This window comes from Schistocerca gregaria, chromosome X (assembly GCF_023897955.1).
Source record: "Schistocerca gregaria isolate iqSchGreg1 chromosome X, iqSchGreg1.2, whole genome shotgun sequence".
Lineage (NCBI taxonomy): Eukaryota > Metazoa > Arthropoda > Insecta > Orthoptera > Acrididae > Schistocerca > Schistocerca gregaria.
This window is the reverse complement of record NC_064931.1, coordinates 779,649,016-779,675,981: the sequence shown is the minus strand read 5'-3', so window position 1 is coordinate 779,675,981 and position 26,966 is coordinate 779,649,016. Positions and strand designations below refer to the sequence as shown.

General features: G+C 36.9%; 1 protein-coding gene across 3 annotated transcripts in view; it reads right to left on the bottom strand.

Moving 5' to 3' along the window:
- Positions 1–26,966, bottom strand: part of LOC126299453 (kinesin-like protein KIF3B) — a 156,512-nt gene that overhangs the window by 85,883 nt on the left and 43,663 nt on the right. For all 3 annotated transcript variants that reach the window (XM_049991368.1, XM_049991367.1, XM_049991369.1), the window contains 4 exons: positions 20,891–21,026; positions 18,337–18,486; positions 8,172–8,334; positions 4,070–4,202 (listed from right to left, as the gene is read on the bottom strand). In XM_049991368.1, coding sequence (XP_049847325.1) covers positions 4,070–4,202; positions 8,172–8,334; positions 18,337–18,486; positions 20,891–21,026 — 582 coding nt within the window. The remainder of the gene's footprint in view (positions 1–4,069; positions 4,203–8,171; positions 8,335–18,336; positions 18,487–20,890; positions 21,027–26,966) is intronic.

The window sequence follows — 26,966 nt, the reverse complement described above, 5'->3', positions numbered from 1 at the left end:
AAATGAAGCAGTTTCGTTAAGTATGGCTCTTGTCTTTGACCCTCCAACTTTCTGTACAACATTTATACCCTACAATTAAGATCTTAGATGCCACTCAGTTGTTTCTTCTGACTTTTTTACTTCATCCACTCCTTCAAGCTTCGCAACATTATTTCTTCATCACAATTTTGTGTATTTTCCCTTTACTTTTTCATACTTTCTATCTACCATAATCTCCTAATGCAAAAACTACTAAGCTTTCAAAGGAAGGAATTCTACGACTACTTTTTTGTCTTCACTGCTGAGTTGTGGTCATGTTGTTCACACTCAAGCCACAGATTTTTTTTTTTTTGGTCACAAATGGGTTTATATACAGCAACTAGTTTCTCCTGGAATTCCTGAGTAACTCCTAAGAGGGATTAAACAAGAATTCTCCTAGCACCAATTGCGCAAAACATAACTCACTTTGTTCATTCAGAGGACCCAGAAGACTATAGCAAGACCAAGAGGATGCAGTCTTTCATGACAAAGTGTTTGCTAGAGTTCCACATTACCACTCATAAACAAAGCACATGCTTAAAAGCATGTTGGACCAGCTACGCAATCTGACTGAAGAATACTTAGTAAACATAACACATCTTTAGGGAGACCTGATGACATGTAAAAGTAGGGTTGGGTGTAGTGAAGGGAGTGTGACTGGATCACTGTTGCTTCTTCAATACAGAAAAATAAATAATCAATTTAGACTACCATTGCAGTTCATCTGTACACCTTATGGAGTTACTGAGGCATTACTGGATGTTGTACATGAAAAGACTAAATAATCAATGGAAACACAAGAGCCAAACAACATGCCTATTGAATTTACAAACACAACAGACACTAAATAGGGCAGTGATTGTGTTAGGTTTCTTTCAAAATAATTCTAGAAATAGACAACAGAAGGCAGCACAATTCATGGGGCAGGGCAAGAGACATCTGCACATTGTGTTCATATGAAATGAGCCACGTTTCCAAAGAATAGGTGCCTCGCAAGTCAAGAAAATCACAGTCAGACCTATACCCACGCATGGTCTTTTTTAACACAAAGTTGTGGCTCAAGCTATGCTCAGACATTCCAAACTTTAATAAGTCAAGATATCTACTCACTAATATCCATAACATTGCCTATGGTAATCACTGAAGCAAATATAGAGGCCAAAGAAGTTGAGAGCTTCCAGAGGGGCTCAAAACTTACTGTCACTCCAGGATACATGTAACTTATGGGAAGCTACAAATGTGGACATTTGGTTGTCACCCCCCCCCCCCCCCCCCCCTCTTTCAACCCTTCTCCTGAGACAAGATGTGGCTATGCTGCAAACGCAAATGGTTTAAGTTTGCAACAGATCTATGCATAAGGAGCTTGCTTGCTATGTCAAAGATATCAGTATTTCTATATTCATGTGGGGCAGCAGTGCTATTGAAGAAAGAGCCTAATTACAGAACAGACAACTTAATCACAGTGTACTGATGCTCCACACATACTATCTCGTGTAAAACACAACCTTTCACTTTATGGCTTGCCTTTAAAGTAGATTGTTCTTCCCACTGTTTGTATAGGTACTAATACTCACTATGCAATACTGTAGCTGCAAAAATTACACGAATATCACATAATTTAATGTTAGCTACTTCAGACAAGTTTTGTTTGGCACTAGGGGCTAAGAATTTTATATTTCATAAAATATCTTCCCTTCCATTAGGCCATCTGCTACAGCAATCATATGTAGAATGCTTGAAATAAAGAGTCTTGGTTGCAATTTATTCTTTTATTAACCAGGCATTTCGCCTTCGTGGGTTAGCTAAAGATTATCTAGAAGGATAACAAAATAAGAAAAAATTAGAATATGGTTCTAGCTTGCATGATTCTAAATGTGAATTTTCCTTTCACAGCATAGAAATTTGTGTTAGACTGAAGCAAGTGTCAAGCCAGATAAACCGGCAGAGGCCTAGACAAAAACAACTAATGTGATATTCCAGAATGAGATTTTCACTCTGCAGCGGAGTGTGCGCTGATATGAAACTTCCTGGCAGATTAAAACTGTGTGCCGGACCGAGACTCGAACTCGGGACCATTGCCTTTCGCGGGCAAGTGCTCTTCCAACTGAACTACCCAAGCTGTGAGGACGGGGCGTGAGTCGTGCTTGGGTAGCTCAGTTGGTAGAGCACTTGCCCGTGAAAGGCAATGGTCCCAAGTTCGAGTCTCGGTCCGGCACACAGTTTTAATCTGCCAGGAAGTTTAATGTGATATTGTTTAACAGTGGGGCAGAATATTAAATAAATACTCAAACTGAACAAAACATATCTTAAAAAAGTGGTACTGGCAGGCCAGAATGGTGCAACGGTAGGATCACACTCACAAAGGAGGACACACATTTAAACAGAATACACAGAGGTGCCATTGCAACTTCCTGGCAGGAGTGTCAAGTGGGCACAAAGGCAAGCAGTGGATAGAGGCTTGCATACAGTGACTGCTGTGGGCACATACAGGTGGTGCTCAAAGCAGTTATGACAGTCCGCATATTTAATGCTCACGAAAGAAATCTAAAAATGGTTGAATCACTGTAATGAAATTAAGATGTTACAATTAATCAATTCTGAGATGGTATATTTTTCAAATCGAGTGGGGAGTTCTTGATTTAAGAATTTGTTTTATCCCCAGTTATTGGGAAGAAGACCATCTTTGATGGTTATCTTATTACCATTTTATTTAGTTATGGCTGGTGTCACTATTTTATTTATTTGGAGTAACTTACAGGTTTCCTTTTATGTGCAATTATGTTTTGATTAATTGTATCCTAAAAATTTCATTATAGTCATCTAACAATTTTTAGATTTTTTGTATGCATTAAGTACACTGGCTGTCATTAGCTGCTCTGAGTACACCTATGTTTGTTCTCTGCAGTCATTGTATGCAAGCTTCACCCCATTTCTCGTCTGTATGCCCACTTGACACTATTGCCACTAAGTTGCAGTGGCGTTTTTGTGTATTCTATGTGTATACTTCCTTGTTTGTTTGGTCCTACCACTCTGACCTGCACGTGTGACTTTAATAAGGAATGTTTCATCCAATTTGATCAACATTACATTATTTATTAGTTGTTTTTTACTAGGACTTCTTTGCGGGTTAATTTGGTTCGACATGTGCTTCAATCTAGCACAGATCCATTTTATGATTTTTAAAATGCTCTAACAGGAAAATTTTACAGTTAGTAACAATTTCTTGTTCACGTTTAGAATCATGTGTGCTAGGACTGTACCCTAACTTTTGATTATTTTGTTAGCCCTAGAGATAATCTGAAGATACCCCATGAAGATAAACCACTTTTAATAAAAGAATAAATTGCAACCAAGACACTTTTTAATTCAAAAATGTTATATTTCACTTTCTGAGAATCTTCAATCTCTCATCAAAACAGTGGTAACATAAATTGTTTTATTATATGAAGTACAGTCAAGGTTCTTTACAATGTTATTTGATTGCAGTAACTCCTACATATCTCAAAAAAATTAACTATACTTTGACCAGAGCAACAAAGAGACAAAGCTGGGCATGGAAGTTGGTCATGTCCTTGGTTCACTGTTTCCCACCTGCTTATTATCACTGCAGCAGTAATAGATGTGTGGGCTTATGTATAGTAGTGAGATTGCTTGACAGGATCTTATCACTTCTCTGCACACATTGTTTGCTTCAGACATTCTATTTCACAAAGTTGAAACTCCACATACATAAACAAAATTTCCCAGAACAGTTATGTTACCAACCACAACTGTCATCTCCAGCTAACTGTGGTAAACGACATATGACAATGGTGAACAGAGTAGAAGGCATGTACATGATCATTCTTGGATTTGTTTATGGTGTGGTAGCTGTTCTCCAAACTGCTAATGGTCAATCACTTTGTTACTCTGTCCCAAGTATATAAAAAATTCTATAAAATGATTACAGACAAATTTCCAATAATCCAGGATACAACACTGGTTTTCTTGCAGACTGCCATATGTATTATCAAAGTCATAGTGCTTGAATTGAAGAGAAATTTGACATTACCTTGTAACAACCTTGTAAGTTTAGAATCTCTGTATGGTATATGAGAATTCTTTCCATCCACTAAAGCAGAAATTACATTGCCTAGTGCAGACAATGACAAATTTATCTTTGTAGCCTCTTTCAATCTTTCACCCTGTCAAAAAGAGTTAAATAGTAAATATTGACATTATATTCTAACTCACACTGTAAGTGAATAAGAATGGTGTCCTACAACTAATTAAAAGTAAGTATCAAAGGAGCATTTCTTTTTTGTTTGTGTACTTTGTGAGAAACAATAGCTCAAAGTTGCTTCCCCATATTCAAATTACAGTAACATCCAATGGTGTAACCACAAACCTAGGCTAAAATAATGATACTATTTCTTTGCTGGAAATACTAACAAGAGTTACAATCTCTTGTGATGCCAGTTGCTATAATGTACACAGGTGTTGCATTTAGCATTGCTGAACAGTGATATATGCATTAATTTATTAAACAGCTAGACATTCAAGCACAAATTATCCTAACATCTAAAATAATTAAACAATGGAAAGTCCAGGACAGAATATCAACAACATTATGAGAAGGATATATTCTACTCACTGTAAAGATGACACGAATTGCAGACAGGCACAACTAATAGACTGTTATACATTGAACATTCGGCCAAAGCCTTCTTCATAATACAAACAAACAAACAAACAAACACACACACACACACACACACACACACACACACACACACACACACACACACACACACACAAAACCAGGCATACATGACTGCTATATCTGGCCACTGGGACCAGGATGCACATCTCATGTTGAATGAAAGCAGCTGTCCAGAGTGGGGCAGAGAAGGAGAAGAAGGGATAGCAAGATAAGGGTGGGGGGACAGAGAGAGCATCCAGTTATTAGATGGCAGAAGAACAAAGCTGTCAAGAGCAGTGTTGGGAGGCTGTGGGGGAGGGAGGGGGAGGAGGGAGTAGAGTAGAAAAGGATAAGAGCAGCAAAGAGGAAAGATGGGCAGTTGCAATAGCAGAGGGCAGTACACAATGAGAGTGGGGACATTGGGACATGAGTAGTGAGGAGGTGATAGGGGGGAGGGGGGGAACTAAAGTGGAGGGTGTGGGGACCCTATGCTACCGTAGGTTGAGGCCAGTATTATTTCAGAAGTGGAGAATATGTTATAAGGATAATTCCCATCTGTCCAGTTCAAGAAAGCTGGTGGTGAAGGGAAGCATTCAAATGGCCTGTGTTGTGAAGCAGTCATGGAAATCAAGCTCAGTTTAACATAACATGCTGGATTTCCACGGCTGCTTCACATCTGGATGTGCCCCTCCACCACTAGCTTTTTTGAACTGTGCAGATGGGAGTTATCCTTACAACACATCCATCGCTGCCCTAATGGTCCTTGCCTCAATCTCCAGTAACCTACTGTCCCCACACCATCCACCCAACAGCTTCCACCCCTTCTGTCCAATCACTTCCTCCCAATTCATGTCCCCTCTCCTTCATTGTGGCTGCTGGCCAACAATGCACCCACTAATCTTTTCCCTTCCACTGCTCCTCTCCCTTTTCTGCTCACCCCCCCCCCCCCCCCTCCCCCACCCCAGCACCTTTTAGCCTTGTCCTGCTGCTGCCGTCTAATCCTTCCACATTCCACCAGACAGCGCTCTTCTTTCCCCCTACCCATACCCATACCCTGATATCCCTCCCCCTTCCCCCACTCTGGATTGCTGCTTTCGTTCAACGCAACAATTGTATTCTGGCAGCAGCCAGAGATGGCCGTCCTGTGTGCAAGATGCGTGGGTGATAGAGTGGATGTGTTTTTTTCTTTTCTGAAGAAGGCTTTGGCCAAAAGCTTAATGTGGTACAGTCTTTTAGTAGTGCCTGTCTACAACTCAATGTGTTATCTTTATGGTGAGTAGCAATCTATTTAAAATAAGTAGGTAGAGTTCTACAGGAGAGAAAGTTAACAAGTGTTTTATTTTCTCTTAAGTATTGGTAACATGTTTTATTTTGTCTGATGTACTAAGATATGGTTGGTTGTATATTTAACTTCTTAAAAAAAAACACACACACACACACACACACACACACACACACACACACACACACACACCCTTGGCATGCATGTCAATCATTAGTCACAATTCTTTGTGACAAGTTGATTGCTGCCGGCCCCCCCCCCCCCCTCCCCTCCCAGAGTGCATTAGTGTCATTCATGTTTACTGTTATTATCAGGCCTGGTACAGTAAATAAGGTGAATGAAAAGTGTCAGACACTGAGCCTGTGGAGCACATGGAGGTGTTACACACTTGTGTGAGAGACAGTTATCAGCACCTGACAGATTGAAAGGGGCCTCATTCTGGATCTCCATTTGACTGGCTGGTTAAATTGTGCAATATCCAGATTTCTGGGGCTTTCAGATGTGACACTGGTCTGATGTTCGACTGCATGGGAACGTCAGGGCACGCATACTCATTGTCAAGATTCCAGTCAAACATATCTGATCACCACATGGGAGAATCACCATATTGTGCACCAAGCACATTGCAACTCATTCAAATCTGCACTTGGCATCTCAGAACAAACAAGAGAGACTCCATGCATTATTCCATCATTCCACACCATTGTTCGGAGACTAGCAGAAGCCATGATAGGGAATTACCATCCTATGCATAGGCTGCCATTAACACCACAGCACAAACCACTGTACTTGGAGCGATGCTGTGGTGGGGAAGCACGGGCTACTGATTAATCACGTCGCATAGTGTTCAACATGAATATGACCATTGCCGATGAGTGTGGCACTGACCTGAAGAGAGGTCCCACTCTTCCAGTGTTTGGAGGGGGCACAGTAGTGTCACTCCTGGCATCATGTTGTATGGAGCCATCGTGTATGACTTCAGGTCACAGCTGCTAGTGGTATACAGACATCCTGCATCCTCATGTGTTATCTCTCTCACAACAGTATTGTGATTTTTCCAACAGGATAACGCTCATTCGCACATGGCATGTGTCTCTACAAACCATCTGTATAATGAAGAAGTACTTATGTGGCCAAGAAGATACTAGATCAGTCCCCGATAGAACAAATGTGTTACCAGCACGGATGTTAACTCTGTTCCAGTGCTAGTATCCAGAATATCAAGGATATGTTACGCCAGTTTGTGTCAGGAGGGGATGCAATGGCTTCATGACACCCTTTCCAACCAAGTATGTGCATTCATCTAGGCCATAAGGGATGCAATGTAATACTGACAAATGGCCTTGTACTGCCAAATTCTTTGGAAATTTGACTCAATTTGTAATCATTAAAATAATATCACATACCCTTTCAACTTGTGAAGTTTCATTTTGTTTTTTCTTCCACTTCTGGTTGCTCCACTTTCTTTTGTCAAACATTGTCTAGACCTTTTACTTAAAAAATGTTTTATAGCTGTGCTACTCTCTTCCAATAATCTAAAACTGAGGTAATTGTAGATTCACCCTCCTATTGGGAAATAAATTACAAGCAACTAAAATGCAGTATACTGTCATAAGTGCATCACAAGCACCTGATTCATCCTCTAATTCAAGATAAAAAAACCAATAAACCAGGGGTTCATGTCCATTACAAAGGTGTTGACTATAACTTTGTGGACCTTTTTTCTGAATGAGAAAATATAAGATTTACATTAATTCTCATGAAATTTCAGCAACTGCAGTAAAAATATGGCTCTAAATGGTTTCAGATGCTGGAATTACTAATAAACACTTATAGAAAATGCAAAGTTCAATTTATGATACTCATTCCCAGCAGACACGAGTCATTCCCAAACAGCCTGAGAAATCAATCAGCATTTTTATCTGCAGCAGAAGATTCAGTAAACAATTATGCCTGATGTACCAGAATACACATTCCAACTACATAGTAGCTCTTACATTAATCTGAATCTCTTCAAAGTGTGTCATCCTCCAATAAGCCCACTGTAATATTAAGTGGTGAAATAGTGCTGGAATGTTGTATAAGCTAAAAGATACAATGAATGATGGAGTACTACTGCAGTGTATTGTAACAATGTTATATGAAATATTCAAAATGTGTGTTTGAAAAATACAGAGAAAGAGATTTTACCTTTGTTCCAGTTTTACATTGTTTCTCACTTCCAGCAAGATCTACCAGATTCAATTTTCCAACTTTGACCATCTTCTGACAGCTGTCAACAGTTGGGCCCATCTCTACCGTAATCATGAAAATGGCATGTGATCGAGAACTTCTTTCATTCATATTAGTAGTACTGCAACAGACAGAATCTCTATCATTCCCATAGATAAGAACTGAACCACTGCACTTTTAGAGTTGCAAAAACATTAGACTGAAGAATATGGATGGAGCAACAGAAGCAGGTATTTCAGACAGAATATAAGTAGATTTCTGACAAGAAAGACAGAAAGATTTTCTTAAGGCTAGGAAGAACTTTCCTATGTATATATTAAACAAAAAACAAAAAACAACAACAAAAAATCACACTTATGCCACATATATACACAAGGGTGGATACAGAGTTTTTCACACACACACACACACACACACAATATATATATATATATATATATATATATATATATATATATATATATATATATATATATATATATATATAGGTGATACAGATGCCCCATTCTTGGTTATATGCAACCAGTGCAGTGCTTCCAAATACCATGTGCAAGATTTTCATACTCTCTCGCTCTCTATGTGCAAACTATTAGTCCTACAGGAAAAACAGAACATGACCTTTTTGTAGAAAAGGTAATGTAGTTAAATTTTGTATTGGGATGTATTTTCACTAGAGGCCATAGTTTTCGAATTATTCAAGAAAAATATACAAAAGCGATCTTCAAATGCATTTTTCTTGAGTAACACAAAAACTATGCTCTCTAAAGAAAGCGTATCCCAGTACAAAAGTTAGCCAGATTACATTTCCTACATAAAGGCCCTGTTCATTTTTTCAGCAGGACAAATAGTTTTGCACACAGCAAGTGAGAGAATACGAAAATCTTATGCATAGTATCTGAAGGTGTTGCAGAGAATCTGTAGGTAGGGATAGCTGAATCATCCTGTATATATATTGTCAACAATGTAAGGAAAAGCTAGACTGCTATTTACCATAAAGATGACACGTTAAGTTGCAGACAGGCACAACTAAAAGACACCTACAAATTAGCTCTCAGTCACAGCCTCCATCAGAAAGGAAACACACATTCGTTCACACAAGCAAGCACAGTTCACACACACGAAGGCCATCTCCGGCAGCTCAGACCAGGTACTGTACGCTACACATTACAAATTAATTTTATTACAGTCATTACTGCATATGGTACACACATAAGAAATATAATTTTATTACAGTCATTATTATATATGATAGTATGAAAGTTTCCTCTTCTGTTTCCTACATAAGATATCCAACACTTCCTCAGCATTCATCATAGATGCAATACCTTGATGGATATGCATAAGTGACAATCCATTTAAAGAATCTTCCCTCATCCTGCTGCGAAAATATGCCTTCAGATGGCATAAGGTTGAGAAAGATTCTTCTGCAATACAGGTTGTTGTAGGAAATGTGCACAATAACTAACACAAGACTAATATATGGCAGTGTCATTGCTCTTTTATAGGTCTCTTTCATCAATTTGTTGAAAAATTTTCAGCTCTCTCTTCAAAGCTACAAAACATGGGAGATCATCATTGTATGCTTCAGCATTTTGCAAAACATGCCCTATAACTTTATCACTAAAGAATTGCAAAAGCAATTTTTGTAGATGTCAGATTTTTTAACTGAGTTGTAGGGAGTCTTAATGACATTTTATTTAACAAATGATCAAGAAAACATATGAACACCGACAGACTTTAATACTCTTCTACAGACTATGTCTGAAAATTGGGTCTGTTGGTTTGTTCAAAGCATAGCTGTACATTGCTACGTAAACAGAGAGCCACCTATAAGAGTTTCTGAAAGTTCTCCATTGATTATTAATATTGTTTGTCTATTTATATATTCAATTAGCTTTTACCACTGGCTTCATTTGGGTATCAGTAGTACTCTTATGATGAGTGAGTACTAGAGCAGCACAGCTCATGATATGCACCTTCTCTTCCTCTGCCCCATCACACGCAGTCAAAGTTTAATGTATTTGTATTGTAACACCAGTACCGATTGTAAGTAGTTTATACAATGTAATTATGGGTATGTAACTATGAAGTAGTAGTTCTTTACTGATTAAGATCTTTGAATTGTTAGAGGGAAGGGGAAGTTTGTGATGTGTGTGTTGCAAACACTTAATAATGCTTAAAAATAATGAAACTTTATAAAATATGACTGTTTATAAAAGAGAAAGTGTATGTAGAAAACTGGTTCATACTTAGGGAAGTTGTATTGTAAGGAAGGAAAAGGTGTAGGGAACCACCTATGCTACAGAAGGGGCTTTGAACGTGGGAAAAGGTGGATCTGGCGGTCAACCTGGCAACCTGGCCAGAGAGAGAGAGAGAGAGAGAGAGAGAGAGAGAGAGAGAGAGAGAGCACACATTACACAGTCAGTGGCTAGACGTTGTACTGGTTAACAACACGGGTGCCAAGTGAGGCATTTGGAAGGCAATTGATGTTGAAATTGCCTTGGATGTGGCTTTCGCTGTCATATGGTGCTCCTGTTATCATGGACTGGTTCTGAAATGAAGGAAATACGTTGCCAAGAAGAATTTATAAAGAGCATACAACTTCAAGAGCATGGGTCCACTTAGCTGCCACCTGCTTGCCACCACTATTGCGCCAATGCTCCACCAACTGCAGGAGTTCAGATATGTATCATAGTATGGACCAGTATATTGATGTGAGTGTTTTTCAATAATAATTTCAATGATAAGAAATTTGTGTTTGAACTTTGAAACTATCCTGTTCATGAAACCAAGCAGGGTCCTATCCTAAACATGCTAAAGTCAGAGTATCCTGTTTATGAAGAAGCACTAACTTGTTTCTATTTGAATGTGCCTAAGTTTCAGTGTTAAAGCATATAAATGTTGCTAGTTAAATTACTTATTTCACAGGTAAAGAGAGAGGCACATAATTTGGAACTTACAAAAAACTTTATTTCGCTTTTAATTGTTTCTACTTTGAATGTGCCAAAGTTTTAGTGCTAAAGTGCATAAATGTTGTTAGTTAAAATCACTTGCTTCACAAGTAATGAAAGAGTCACACAATTTTGAACCTACTTGAAACTTAACTTTACCTTGAACTTATTTCTGAAGTTACTTAAGAATATTGTTAGTGTAAATTGCTATGAAGCATTGAAAGATAAATAATTTCAAGTGGGGATAGAAATCAGTATTAGTATGATGCAAATTGTTTAAGAAATGTGTGCATAGTTTGCTTATAAGGGAAGTGACTGTTTATGGGTCCCCACTATATTCTATTCTATTATGAGAAAGTTAAACTAAAGATTGTTTTGCTGAAGATATCTGAAGTATTTCCAAAACTGAGAGAGCGTAAAAAAAAATAATGTGTTTGTACAGTGTTAGCTATCTGCATTTGTGGTGTGTGTGTGTGTGTGTGTGTATGTGTGTGTGTGTTAGTTAAACCAGGACTCTTGTCATACTTCATTTAGTCTCATGAGGTCTTTGATAACCTTTTGGTGCTGAACTGGTTAATGGTTGAGGTGGTGATTATTATCCATAGGAGGAAAGTGGTAATTAGCTTTCTGTGACTGCCAATTTATGCACATGATAACTACTGTTTACCAAGGGTCAGTTCGTCTGGTATTTGTGTGTGTTCATTACACTTTGCCAAGAGAGAAAGAATGAAACCTCCTTTTGCTAAATTATATTTAAATTCTTTGAGATTAATTTTCCAAATTATTATGCCTAATTAGGCTGGTGACTGTTCATTATTCCATTCATAAAAAACTTTCACTACTTTCATTATTTCCTAAGGTAAAGTCTTTAAACTTTCTATTAATTGTCACAGTTGCAAAATTCATGTTCAATGCCCTCTGTCCATTAGGTTAACTCATGGTCAAACATTTCAAAATTCCTCCCAGAAGGTAATACTTCTTGTACGTTAACGTCATATTTGGCACAACATACGTACATAGGTATAATAGTATGTCTACGGCTTCAAAGCTCTGACAGGAATGCATCAATTCCACTTCAGATTTCTTTTCATTTATTTGAAAACTAGTTTAATCAGAATTTTCTTGTCATATGTTTAATGAAAGTTTGTTCAGCCATTACCAGGTCATCTGTTATATACAGTAAGAAGTTTGCTGGCAAGAAAATACTGTCTAATCAATATGTGGTTCATAATGCAAGTGGTTCATAATGCAATGACCCTCCCCCCATGAACCATGGACCTTGCCGTTGGTGGGGAGGCTTGCGTGCCTCAGCGATACAGATGGCCGTACCGTAGGTGCAACCACAACGGAGGGGTATCTGTTGAGAGGCCAGACAAACGTGTGGTTCCTGAAGAGGGGCAGCAGCCTTTTCAGTAGTTGCAGGGGCAACAGTCTGGATGATTGACTGATCTGGCCTTGCAACATTAACCAAAACGGCCTTGCTGTGCTGGTACTGCGAACGGCTGAAAGCAAGGGGAAGCTACAGCCGTAATTTTTCCCGAGGACATGCAGCTTTACTGTATGATTAAATGATGATGGCATCCTCTTGGGTAAAATATTCCGGAGGTAAAATAGTCCCCCATTCGGATCTCCGGGCGGGGACTACTCAGGAGGATGTCGTTATCAGGAGAAAGAAAACTGGCGTTCTACGGATCGGAGCGTGGAATGTCAGATCCCTTAATCGGGCAGGTAGGTTAGAAAATTTAAAAAGGGAAATGGATAGGTTAAAGTTAGATATAGTGGGAATTAGTGAAGTTCGGTGGCAGGAGGAACAAGACTTCTGGTCAGGTGACTACAGGGTTATAAACACAAAATCAAATAGGGGTAATGCAGGAGTAGGTTTAATAATGAATAGGAAAATAGGAATGCGGGTAAGCTACTACAAACAGCATAGTGAACGCATTATTGTGGCCAAGATAGATACGAAGCCCACACCTACTACAGTAGTACAAGTTTATATGCCAACTAGCTCTGCAGATGATGAAGAAATTGAAGAAATGTACGATGAAATAAAAGAAATTATTCAGATAGTGAAGGGAGACAAAAATTTAATAGTAATGGGTGACTGGAATTCGAGTGTAGGAAAAGGGAGAGAAGGAAACATAGTAGGTGAATATGGATTGGGGCTAAGAAATGAAAGAGGAAGCCGCCTAGTAGAATTTTGCACAGAGCACAACTTAATCATAGCTAACACTTGGTTTAAGAATCATGAAAGAAGGTTGTATACGTGGAAGAATCCTGGAGATACTAAAAGGTATCAGATAGATTATATAATGGTAAGACAGAGATTTAGGAACCAGGTTTTAAGTTGTAAGACATTTCCAGGGGCAGATGTGGACTCTGACCACAATCTATTGGTTATGACCTGTAGATTAAAACTGAAGAAACTGCAAAAATGTGGGAAATTAAGGAGATGGGACCTGGATAAACTGAAAGAACCAGAGGTTGTACAGAGTTTCAGAGAGAGCATAAGGGAACAATTGACAGGAATAGGGGAAAGAAATACAGTAGAAGAAGAATGGGTAGCTCTGAGGGATGTAGTAGTGAAGGCAGCAGAGGATAAAGTAGGTACAAAGACGAGGGCTGCTAGAAATCCTTGGGTAACAGAAGAAATATTGAATTTAATTGATGAAAGGAGAAAATATAAAAATGCAGTAAATGAAGCAGGCAAAAAGGAATACAAACGTTTCAAAAATAAGATCGACAGGAAGTGCAAAATGGCTAAACAGGGATGGCTAGAGGACAAATGTAAGGATGTAGAGGCTTATCTCACTAGGGGTAAGACAGATACTGCCTACAGGAAAATTAAAGAGACCTTTGGAGAGAAGAGAACCACGTGTATGAATATCAAGAGCTCAGATGGCAGCCCAGTTCTAAGCAAAGAAGGGAAGGCAGAAAGGTGGAAGGAGTATATAGAAGGTTATACAAGGGCGATGTACTTGAGGACAATATTATGGAAATAGAAGAGGATGTAGATGAAGACGAAATGGGAGATACGATACTGCGTGAAGAGTTTGACAGAGCACTGAAAGACCTGAGTCGAAACAAGGCCCCCGGAGTAGACAACATTCCATTAGAACTACTGACGGCCTTGGGACAACCAGTCCTGACAAAACTCTACCAGCTGGTGAGCAAGATGTATGAGACAGGCGAAATACCCTCAGACTTCAAGAAGAATATAATAATTCCAATCCCAAAGAAAGCAGGTGCTGACAGATGTGAAAATTACCGAACTATCAGTTTAATAAGTCACAGCTGCAAAATACTAACGCGAATTCTTTACAGACGAATGGAAAAACTGGTAGATGCAGACCTCGGGGAGGATCAGTTTGGATTCCGTAGAAATTTTGGAACACGTGAGGCAATACTGACCTTACGACTTATCTTAAAAGAAAGATTAAGAAAAGGCAAACCTACGTTTCTAGCATTTGTAGACTTAGAGAAAGCTTTTGACAATGTTGACTGGAATACTCTTTTTCAAATTCTAAAGGTGGCAGGGGTAAAATACAGGGAGCGAAAGGCTATTTATAATTTGTACAGAAACCAGATGGCAGTAATAAGAGTCGAGGGGCATGAAAGGGAAGCAGTGGTTGGGAAAGGAGTGAGACAGGGTTGTAGCCTCTCCCCGATGTTATTCAATCTGTATATTGAGCAAGCAGTAAAGGAAACAAAAGAAAAATTTGGAGTAGGTATTAAAATTCATGGAGACGAAGTAAAAACTTTGAGGTTCGCCGATGACATTGTAATTCTGTCAGAGACGGCAAAGGACTTGGAAGAGCAGTTGAACGGAATGGACGGTGTCTTGAAAGGAGGATATAAGATGAACATTAACAAAAGCAAAACGAGGATAATGGAATGTAGTCAAATTAAATCGGGTGATGCTGAGGGAATTAGATTAGGAAATGAGACACTTAAAGTAGTAAAGGAGTTTTGCTATTTAGGAAGTAAAATAACTGATGATGGTCGAAGTAGAGAGGATATAAAATGTAGACTGGCAATGGCAAGGAAAGCGTTTCTGAAGAAGAGAAATTTGCTAACATCGAATATAGATTTGTGTGTCAGGAAGTCGTTTCTGAAAGTATTTGTTTGGAGTGTAGCCATGTATGGAAGTGAAACATGGACGATAACTAGTTTGGACAAGAAGAGAATAGAAGCTTTCGAAATGTGGTGCTACAGAAGAATACTGAAGATAAGGTGGATAGATCACGTAACTAATGAGGAGGTATTGAATAGGATTGGGGAGAAGAGAAGTTTGTGGCACAACTTGACTAGAAGAAGGGATCGGTTGGTAGGACATGTTTTGAGGCATCAAGGGATCACAAATTTAGCATTGGAGGGCAGCGTGGAGGGTAAAAATCTTAGAGGGAGACCGAGAGATGAGTACACTAAGCAGATTCAGAAGGATGTAGGTTGCAGTAGGTACTGGGAGATGAAGCAGCTTGCACAGGATAGAGTAGCATGGAGAGCTGCATCAAACCAGTCCCAGGACTGAAGACAACAACAACACAACAACAATGCAATGACATACTACAATATAGATCTCAGATATATCAACCAAAAAATTACGCGAGAATGTACATTTATCTTTTATGGTTAATCCATGATCATTTTGTAATGTCTTTCAGATTCACTGTGCGAGGTGAAATCAAAAGGTAGAAATTATGACTATGGGTGAACCATGAAAGATAAGCTTATGCTCTTGTGGAGTTTTGTGCAGATCATCTTAGGATCTACAGTTTTGTGCTTGCCGATCTGATATAGCTCTTACTGCTTGCATAGTGTATCATAAAAGAGTGTATTGTCAACAATTTTTTTGCTGCCCTGATTCACAGTTATCAACTATTATCACCTATACCTACTGATTAATTCTTTTTAAGTAGCCTATGTTCCTCCTCAGTTTCAAGCTATCTCCATGCCATGGAAAGGTGAAAGACAAGAGTTACTTTCACTATTATAATATTGGTATCTTATGCATTACACACTGTGCCTTTCAAAAACAAGCGAAGTGGTATAATGTGACAAATACACTGGTCCCTGATGAAAATGTCAAACCGGACAAGTACTACTTGCCCAACAAGATGACTTTGGCAAAATGCCAAAGCACATAGAATACCAAATGTACTGATTATGTTGGGAAATCAAAACATGTAGCTTCAAATAAAGCTGTTTATAACAAGTAGTGGTGGTACTATTTCTTAGTATATAGGAAAAGAATCCAGAAATATCAAATATTTACTGAAAATATCTGAATGCGTGAGCCTGATCGAAGCCCTAGAAATTCACAAATTTTTCACAATGGAAAAGATTTAACATTACATGTGTAGCCAGTAAAACCTACACGGTAAATCATTTACCCGCTATTCAATCACAACACTATAATCATCATCATGTTTTGGTGTGCTTTTATCGTAAATTCTGATAAAAAATAGAAAGAAGAAGAAGAAGAAGAAATGAAATGGAGATAAAACACAAGCCACACTTACCTTTCATTAATTCCAGGCTTTCTACATTTTTTGAACTCACAATTCCCGTAAGTGCAAATTGTGATTATGTCAAGTCTCTCTCTCTCTCTCTCTCTCTCTCTCTCTCTCTCTCTCTCTCTCTCTCTCTGCATGTGTTTGGCATATTCAGATGACACAGTTAATTATTCATTAATGCTAACTGAACACATTAGCGTAGTTTGTGTACTGGAGTGTATTCAGAACATCAAACCAAATTTATAATTGAATAAATGCAGATTTGCTGAGTCCTACATCATGTATCTTGCTCACACTATTACGTTTGAAGGAGTAAATCCAGTCCCTCAACTAAAAAAGTGCCTTGGAACACTTTCCTACTTCTAAAAACATTTAGGAGTTGCAATATTTTTAAGATTAATTGATTAGATTCAGTTTTCGTTCCATAGACCCAAAAATGAGATGATTCTCAGGGGTGTGGAACATGTCTAATTATTACTTTTATTTTGTTACAGATAACACAGCTGCAACCAAAACCATTACAAAATTGTTAACAAAGCGAATATCTTTTCTATGGCAACCAGAATATAAAACTTTGTTAATAAAGTGGTGACAGCAGAAAAAGCATAGTGATTACTGATCATGCTACAACTTCTTGGCTACTAAATATTTAAAAACTCTTTGCAGTCAATTAATGTGTAGGTTATTGAAATTCAGTGAATAATATTACATTATACAAAATGAAAAGGCAAATCATCACCAAAACTCTGATGAATGAGGTAGAAAAGTCTGAATTTTAGGAGCAGATGAATTGCTCATACTGATTCAGAAACGTTCATAATATTGACAATGAATGCTAAAAATACTTCATTTTGCCACAATTTATGACACTGGATGGATGTGTACTGCAAGATATCAAACAAGAATTGTCTAGCAGTACTGAAGTCACTAGGTCAATGAATTACCCATCAGTGCCATCATACCCTACAAGTATGTAGCAAAGGTAAGCAAAACACCCAGCATCACCCTGTAAACCAAGTAGAGGTGGGCATTGTGCAAATGTTTTGGAATGAGACATATGTGCACATTGGTCCTAGGAAGTGTGTGTCCAATATGCATCATACAAAACTCATTTGCAAACCTTATCCAAATCATATCAAATAGTAGATCTTGATGCAACTTCTGGATTTTTATTCATGATTTATTTAATTAATATTACAGAAGAACTTGTTGCCAAAGCTTTTGCTAATCATTAAGTAATGCTTTTTTTATAGACTATAGGCTATCACAACTACCAAAGGAACTAATTTTATGTCAAGTCACTATATAAATTTATGAAGATTAAGAAGTGATATAATACCTGATTCTACCACAAAGGCAATGTAACAGAAAAAAGAAACCACAAAACCATTACAGAACTGTTACCATAATCTTAAATCAAACTGATGATGGGTATAACAAAATCAATCTAGATCGAAACTAATGTTTATTTGTTCTGGTAACTGGTTTCAGTCAAACATGACCATATTCAGACCACTAACTCCAAAATTAACAAAATGATCCAAGTATGATACAGCTCATTACCATACAAACTAACATACAGTAAAGTATTTACTGTTACAGTTGAGATCTTCTCCATTAGAGTTTGCTGGTGCATGAAAATATTCCAAAACTCACCCAATACTCCTATTTTGGTTTCCACGTGTCATAATTCTTTCAATTTCTTTAACATTTCTACATATATACGACGAAAGATCTTGTACATAAACACCTTCTGCTCCTTCTCTCAACTCATGTTTCTTTTCTGGATTCTTGTTCAAGAGATCTCTGCAAATGATAAAAGGATAAACTGATCAAAAAATTCCAAGTTCTTAGCACAATTAAAAAAAGAACAAAAGAAAGGCTACATGGTGAAACATGACAATGGTGTATGGGCCCCACAAACAAATTTATGTTCACTGAACAATAATGAAATCAGTGTGCATTGATAGCTCAGTTGTTACACCAGTAAACCACCAAACTTGACTGTCATGTATAGAACAGCTTCAAACATCTGATTACTTTAGGAATAAGTTACCATGTTAAATACATGCCTTGAAGCACAAAAGTGAGAAAAAGTTTTGATGAGATTTGAAATTATGCTTAAAGTTTGTTGGAAATGGCTAAATGCTCCATTATGAAACAGTTTATGAATATAAACTGAGTAGGTTGCACTCCATTTTAAGCAACAGGCAGTTTTTCTCGCAATAATGTAGTAAGTGACAAATTTTTGTAAAGCTCGCTGCAAGTCACTAAGTGCTCTATCAAATACTGAATGAAGGGAGTCTGTGTATTTGTACATCATCAGTTATGCTGCCCCAAGCCAAACTTACAGGTTTTAACTGTAATACCGCACTGTGTTAAACTTTTAACATAAGATTATACCTCTTAATGAGTAAATTATTACAGCATTTGAAATTTCAAAATTTGGAAATAATTACACGAAATAAATTAAAATCAAATTTTTGTTGCCCTTACACTGTGGTCTGTACTGGGTTCTGGTATAGCATTTTAATAATATAGATGCTGGTCCAGAGGCCAATTCCAAGTCAGTTCTACAATTTTTTTTTTGTTGTTGTTGTTGTGCTTTTCACATCATTCGCCAGTGGTAATGCTTGTTTATTTGCAAAATGCAGTCGTTTAGATTACACATTAAATTATAGATCCATCTGGATGTGTAAGTCTGCTTATAAGTCTGAGTACAAGAGTATGTGACTTCCAAACAGGCCACAACTAGAAAAACACTGTAGGGATCAAATAAACCTTCCTAAACAGACAGTGCAAATATATACCACATAATGGTCAACACCATATGGTCATGAATTATCAGTTGCTGAACAATGTATTCTCCATGGTATCGTTTAGAAAGATAATTAAGACAACACCCCACCAGAATACTCCACTGGCTGTTTTCCTATGTTCTGGGCCACTGTGACGGGGTGTGTTCTCTGTTCATAAGACTGAAGCATGGAGAATTATACTGTTTCTTTTCATTTACTTTGCAGATTCCCAACTACTTCAATGCTTTTCAGCTGTAGTGAATTTCTTCCACTTATTTTCCTCTATCTTTACAATATGAAACCTGCAATAATAAATACTATGTACCTACAATGTACAATTAATATCTGCAGCCAAAAAATGATAATTGTGCCAACAGATGATTTAATGGTGTTGCCATGTGTTTCTTATGCTAATTTATTACCTGGATCATTTTCTAAATTAAGGTCAAAATTGATCTCCAGCTAGTGACCTATAGAACTGGCTCTTAGTTTCTTCATTTTTTGTTAATTTTTTATTTAGGATTCATTTCCAATGATCAAAGTACATACGAATGTTTGAAACTTCTGAAGGCTACATGTGATACTTTTTCTGCCAAAACAATTATACGTAATATCTAGACAGCTCTTCATGTAATTGTAAACGAAGAACTGTAATACTTTCAAATTTAATATGCTCCTCTTGGATAATTCACAAAATAACAAACCATAAACTTTTTTCCTAGTAACTTCAGACGCATTTAATCATCACTTAAAGATATAGCTTACTACTTTTTTTGCCATTATAAGTAGAAAACATCCAAGTGGAGAGATTTCAACAATTGAACTCTTACTTCTTGTAAGATTATATATTTCTTTATGATAATACTGGTTGCACCAACTGCAGTTAATGTGCTTCCAAAGGGTTGTACAGGAAGGCACAAAGTAAGAGGTCAATGTAGTTAAACAGATTACTGTCTCTGTATAAACAAACTGCTGAGCACAAAAATGCATTTTAAATTTTTGTAGAAACAAAATTCATTCACACAACTATTACATTTATTCCAAATTTAAATACTAGCAGTCATTTGCATGTTGAAATAGGATCAATATGAAGAAAACAGGATACCTATTATCCTCTGTACACCAATCAGTTTCCCACCACCAGATCTAGTCACTTTTACAGAACAGAAACATACTACCTTTTTGAAATGTAAAACATTTCTTATTTTTTCCTTCATGACCATTAACTGTACCCAGAAAGCTCACAGGTTTTGCTAAAAGTCCAAAAATTCTTGATCATGTACAAAACTCAGAGGAAGCTGTCTAGGAAAATTCTAAGTAAACAGTCACACAACCCATTCAACATTTAGCAAGCAAGCCTAAAAATTATGTTAAGTACCAGACATATTATAGTGTACATTATGTACACATACCTTATTTCTTCTTGATAGATTTCCAAATATGAGGATCGGACTAAATATTCCATATTTGAGGAACGGGCAATGTGACTAAATATCTGATCAAATGAACGGGGTATTATTCCTTTCTCAGTCTGATTCAGCCGGGACCCTGCAACATTACACAATATCAAAATTTTTTGTTATGGGATTGAATTGCCTCACTTTTTTTACCTAAATGCGGCAAATATATGCCAAACAGAAATTTTATATGCCATGATTTATCTTCTGTTCATTGCTAATTTGCTTCACATTTTCCTCTGCAAAATTACCAAGCAAACTATTTTCTTGCTTATCAGTGTATTTCATAATTGTCTAAAATCTAGAAGTAAATTTAGTGACATATGTGAAACAAGAAGTATCTGCAAGATTATACAGGAATTTACTCCTCTGTGATTAAAAAAATAGGTTCAGTGAACGTAGTAGAAAATACATTCAAGATAGTACCATTTAAACATCACGAAATATTTATGACCCTCTTCTGCATAGTGTAAATCACCAATGAGGAAATGTTAAACAACTCTCAATTAAGTCTAATTAATCCACAAGAAACTATATACATTTCATAGTATAGTAGTTTAATGAGTTTCAGAGAAGTAAAATCCTCCCACAGATAGGTAGTACATACCTATAAATGACATTTAACAAGAAAATGGACACTGTCAAATGACTAACTGAAACAAAGTAATTTAAACTGGAAGTATTATTGTAGGCCTAAAATGTTTGTTACAACACATTAAAGAAGGTGAATAATGAGGGTTATCAATACTGATCCTAGTTTTGATAGAGACAGCAGATTAAGATTTGACATATTATAGTCTCCTTGTGCACATCAGACTGTTCGGTTTCAACAATCCACATTTATCTGTAGAGGCAATCTCCGTTGTATTCTATATACAAGCCTTTAAACATCACCTGTACACAAGGTTACACCATGCAAAGAGTGAATGTAACTGAATTCTGACAGGGGTATATTGTCTATCAAAAATTTAAGGTATGATCTTGTAGTTTCGGCCTTATGCAAAATACATCACAATGCAAAACTTTAATGGTGAAGTAATAAAAGTAAAGGGGGCAGAAAAAAAAAGAAGTTTTGGTGTGCAAACTAGCACAAAAGAAATGAATACATGATCAGATCTTCATGCCTTAAAATTGGAATCTATTATGAATTATGAAATATCTTCTAATGTGATTGTGACTGCAAAAAACAATTATTGTAGTTTAACTGCAAAACGGTTATCGGAGGTGACACATACAATATTACAGATATTTAGTTGACCACTCTTTGAACATTTTGTGGTTCATGGTATGAGTAGTGTTCCCACACATTTTCTAGCTCCAATACGGAAAATATAATGGTTGATTTTATCTGCTTGAAAATCATGACCCCCACATATCTGGACAGTAATATCGTTGCTGATCAACAAGCAACAGTGTTTTAATATCATCTGCAGTAAATAACAAAAGCATGCAAGGTATATCAATAAAGGGGCATTTGGTATTACTGAGATGGACAGCAGCAAAATAAGCACACTGATGAGGGATGACAGTCACTGTGAAGCTGACAGCGATCCCAATTTATGAAATTTTGTTAATGCCACAAGTGACTGATTGTAAATACGAAGGGCATTCAATAAGTAATGCAACACTTTTTTTTCCTTCTAAAAGCATGTTGGTTATATTCCGTATTCCAGTACAACATATTATTCCCCATTCTTTTGGCTACAAACCCCTATTTTTCAACATAATCTCCATTTAATGCAATGGCTTTACGCCACCTTACTGTTAGGGCCTGTATGCCTACATGGTACCACTCTACTCGTCGACATTGGTGCCAACATTCACATACTGTTTCATGCAAAGTGCATTCTTTACTGGGCCTAATAGACAGAAATCTGAAGGCCTGTGTGTGGCTGGTTGGTCAGTCAGATTTTTGCAACTTTGTTGCAGTGACAGATGCCTCACCCAACAACTCACCAGGCTTTTGTTCACTGCCAAGTCTCTCTAGACATTCTGCAAGTGCCTATGAACATATCTGTGGTGCTCTTGATTTCCACCAAAAGAAACTCAACAACAGCTCTCTGCTTGGAATGCACCTCCATAACAGATGCCATCTTGAAGGCAATATATAGTGCTGCCACCCATCTGAGCTTCGTGAAAGCACAGGGGCTGTAGCACGAATATTTTACAACCGACAACAAATTTTACAACCAAACTTGACTGGGAAAAAACAAATGTGTTGCATTACTTATTGAACACCACTTATATTTGTTTATTCAATTACCAGTTTTGATAAATTTGATCATTTCCAGATTGGTCTTATTTGCAGCTGTCCTTCAGAATTTGAATTATTATTTCTCTTTTGACTCTAGCTCCTTTTTAATTGTTTTTTAAGTATTAAATTTAGTTGTATACATCTACATCTATATCAATGTGGATAATCTGCAAATAACATTTAAGTGCCTGGCAGAGGGTTAATCAAGCTTTCTTCACAATAATTCTCTGTTATTTCAATCTCATGCAGTGCACAGAAATTCTAACACCTATATCTTTCCGTGTGAGCTCCGATTTCCCTTATTTTATTATGATGATTGTTTCTCCCTATGTACATTAGCATCAACACAATATTTTCACATTTGGAGGAGAAAATTGATGATTGAAATTTTGTGAGAAGATTCTGCCGCAAAGAAAAATGTCTTTGTTTTAATGATGTCCACCCCAAATCCTGTATCATTTCAAGTGACTCTTTCCCCCATATTTCGCGATAATACAAAACATGCTGACTGTCCCTTAACTTACTTTATGTACTCTGTCAATCTTATCTGGTAAGGAGCCCATTCTGTGCAACAGTATTCTAAAAGAGGACGAACTAGAGTAGTGTAGGCAGTCCCTTTAGTAGATCTGTTACATTTTCTGAGTGTCCGGCCAATAAAACACAGTCTTTTGTTAGCCTTCACCACAACATTTTCTGTGTGTTTCTTCCAATTTAAGTTGTTCTTAACAGTAATTCCTAGGTATTTAGTTGAATTTACATCCTTTAAATTTGATTGATTTATCGTGCAACTGCAGTTTAACAGATTCCTTTTAGCACTCATGTGGATGACCCCACATTTTTTGTAACTTAGGATCACAATTGCCAAGCATCATCAGGTTACCTTCCATTCAGAAAGTGGGTGCACTCAGCGACTTATGAGGCTTACAAATTATAGAGTACAGCAATCAGTCGTCTTTATTACATTTTCTTACGCAAATCCAGATTTCGGTTAGTGGCTAGCCATTCTCAATGCCCTATTTTCTATTCTCGATGCATTTAAGTCCTCATTGTTCGGGCATCAGTCACATTTCTTTGAATGCTACTGTCCACTAATGACAGCATCATCTGCAAACAACCTGAGACGGCAGCTCAGATTGTTTCCTAACTCATTTATATAGATAAGGAACAGCAAAGGGCCTATAACACCACCTTGGGGAACACCAGAAATCACTTTTGTTTTACTTGATGACTTTCCATCAATTACTACATTTCTAACTTTGTATTATACTGTTCTAAATTCAGAGATATTTCTGTTCTATCTGATCTGATCGACTAAATTTATAAACAGCTTCAGCATTTTATTGCAACTTCACTATCTTTATTTTTGTGTACACCAAAACATATCAGTATACTCGCTGTCAATGTCTTCATGAAAAGTTTTAAATTGTCTGTGATTGAGACCTTGATACTTCATGAAATTAATTGTTGGAACCACATCTAATGACCTGCTGCACAAACTCTCCTGGTGGATTATATGGTGTAACTGCATGAAATCATCACTGTGCACTCCTAAATACTGATTTAGTACTGATACAAATCCATAATTAATTTGTACCATGGAAGGCACTTTGTCAGTCTTGACACCTGTTAACTTAGCCAGATCTAAATCAATGTTCAAACACTGATCCAATGAACATATCACTATTACTAGTTTGTCCTGACAGTAAACTCAATCCAATAAAATCTTCGCAAACTTAAAATTCATTAGTGTTTATACCATGTGCAAGTAGTAACAACAGGGGTATGGAGGTGGTGTAAATTGATTCATCAACGGCCAATGAAAAGTAAGCAGATTTCTTTGAGCAAGTTTTTAATGCATCCTTTATATTTGCCACACTGCAGTATCTTTCCTTTGCACAGTCATTCAATTTAGCTGAATGTTCTAAAAATGTTTAACTGATTGTGGGCAAATCTTTTTAGCAGCTATTTTGAAACAATTTACAACAATCTCAGTCCATAAATGACTAGCGACTTTCTGCTATAAAGCAAGATACTTCCAAACTTATTTCTATTGCAGTTTCTGAATCTTTACCAGGATTTCTGAACATCGCTTGCTGACATGTCAATTGCTGTTTCTAAAATTTTTCTGTTTATGTAGTTCTTTTAGCAATTTAGAAAATTCAGAATTCAGACAATCTTAGTGTCTCTTAAAGTTGTATTTCTGTGGGAAGCCTACAACACTTTTCCAAGTAAGGCAAATGATGATATTCAGGAATTGCACAAAAAATATTTTTCAATTGAGCTATTCTGAAACTGCCTCTTTTTGCCCTGTTATTTGGGGTTTCTACTTGATCCTGCTTTATGTGGTTTAGGTTTAATTTTAGCCAGTGAAGCTTCACAACTATATACAGAGAAACAAAAATGTCTGTACTGAAAATGTGGGAGAAAGAATGGTTACAGTATAACACTTTCTTATATTATTATATTATTATTATCTTCTTTCCTTTCTCAAACCTTAGGTCTGGTTAAAAATGGAAAATGATGTGGACCTTGATCAAGTACGACTTCCTTTTAACTGTACGGTATGTTATATTGCATTTAGGAACTTTTGAGTAATTGAACATGTATCAATAATTACAGATTTCTGTAGTTGTATATATACGTTTGGATGTAGCTGTATTGCGTTGATGTACTGGTGGATATTGTGTGGTATGACTCCTGTAGTTGATAGTATAATTGGTATAATGTCAACTTTATCCTGATGCCACATGTCCTTGACTTCCTCAGCCAATTGCATGTATTTTTCAATTTTTTTCTCCTGTCCTCTTCTGTATATTTGTTGTATTGGGTATGGATATTTCGATTAGTTGTGTTAATTTCTTCTTTTTATTGGTGAGTATGATGTCAGGTTTGTTATGTGGTGGTGTTTTATCTGTTATAATGGTTCTGTTCCAGTATAATTTGTATTCATCGTTCTCCAGTACATTTTGTGGTGCATACTTGTATGTGGGAATGTGTTGTTTTATTTTGTTGATGTATTATTTTTGTTACATTGTCATGTCTTCTGGGGGATTATGTGTTTGCTAGTACTGTACATCCACTTGTGATGTGATCTACTGTTTCTATTTGTTGTTTGCAAAGTCTGCATTTATCTGTTGTGGTATTGGGATCTCTAATAATATGCTTGCTGTAATATCTGGTGTTTATTGTTTGATCCTGTATTGCATTCATGAATCCTTCCGTCTCACTGTATACATTGCCTTTTATTAGCCATGTGTTGGATGCGTCTTGATCAATGTGTGGCTGTGTCAGATGATACGGGTGCTTGCTATGTAGTGTTTTCTTTTTCCAATTTACTTTCTTTGTATCTGTTGATGTTCTGTGATCTAAAGGGTTGTAGGAAGTGGTTATGAAATTGCAGTTGTGTAGCCGATGTATTTATATCAGTGATTGCTTTGTGTATTTTGCATATTTCTGCTCATTCTAGAAAGAATTTTCTTAAATTGTCTACCTGTCCATAACGTAGGTTTTTTATGTCTATAAATCCCCTTCCTCCTTCCTTTGTGCTTTTTTAATGTGAATCTTTCTGTTGTTGAATGTATGTGATGTGTTCTATATTTGTGGCATTGTGATCATGTTAAGTGTATTGAGTGCTTCTAGGTCTGTGCTACTCCATTTCACTACTCCAAATGAGTAGGTCAATATTGGTATAGCCTAAGTATTTATAGCTTTTGTGTTGTTTCTTGCTGTAAATTCTGTTTTCAGTATTTTTGTTAGTCTTTGTCTATATTTTTCTTT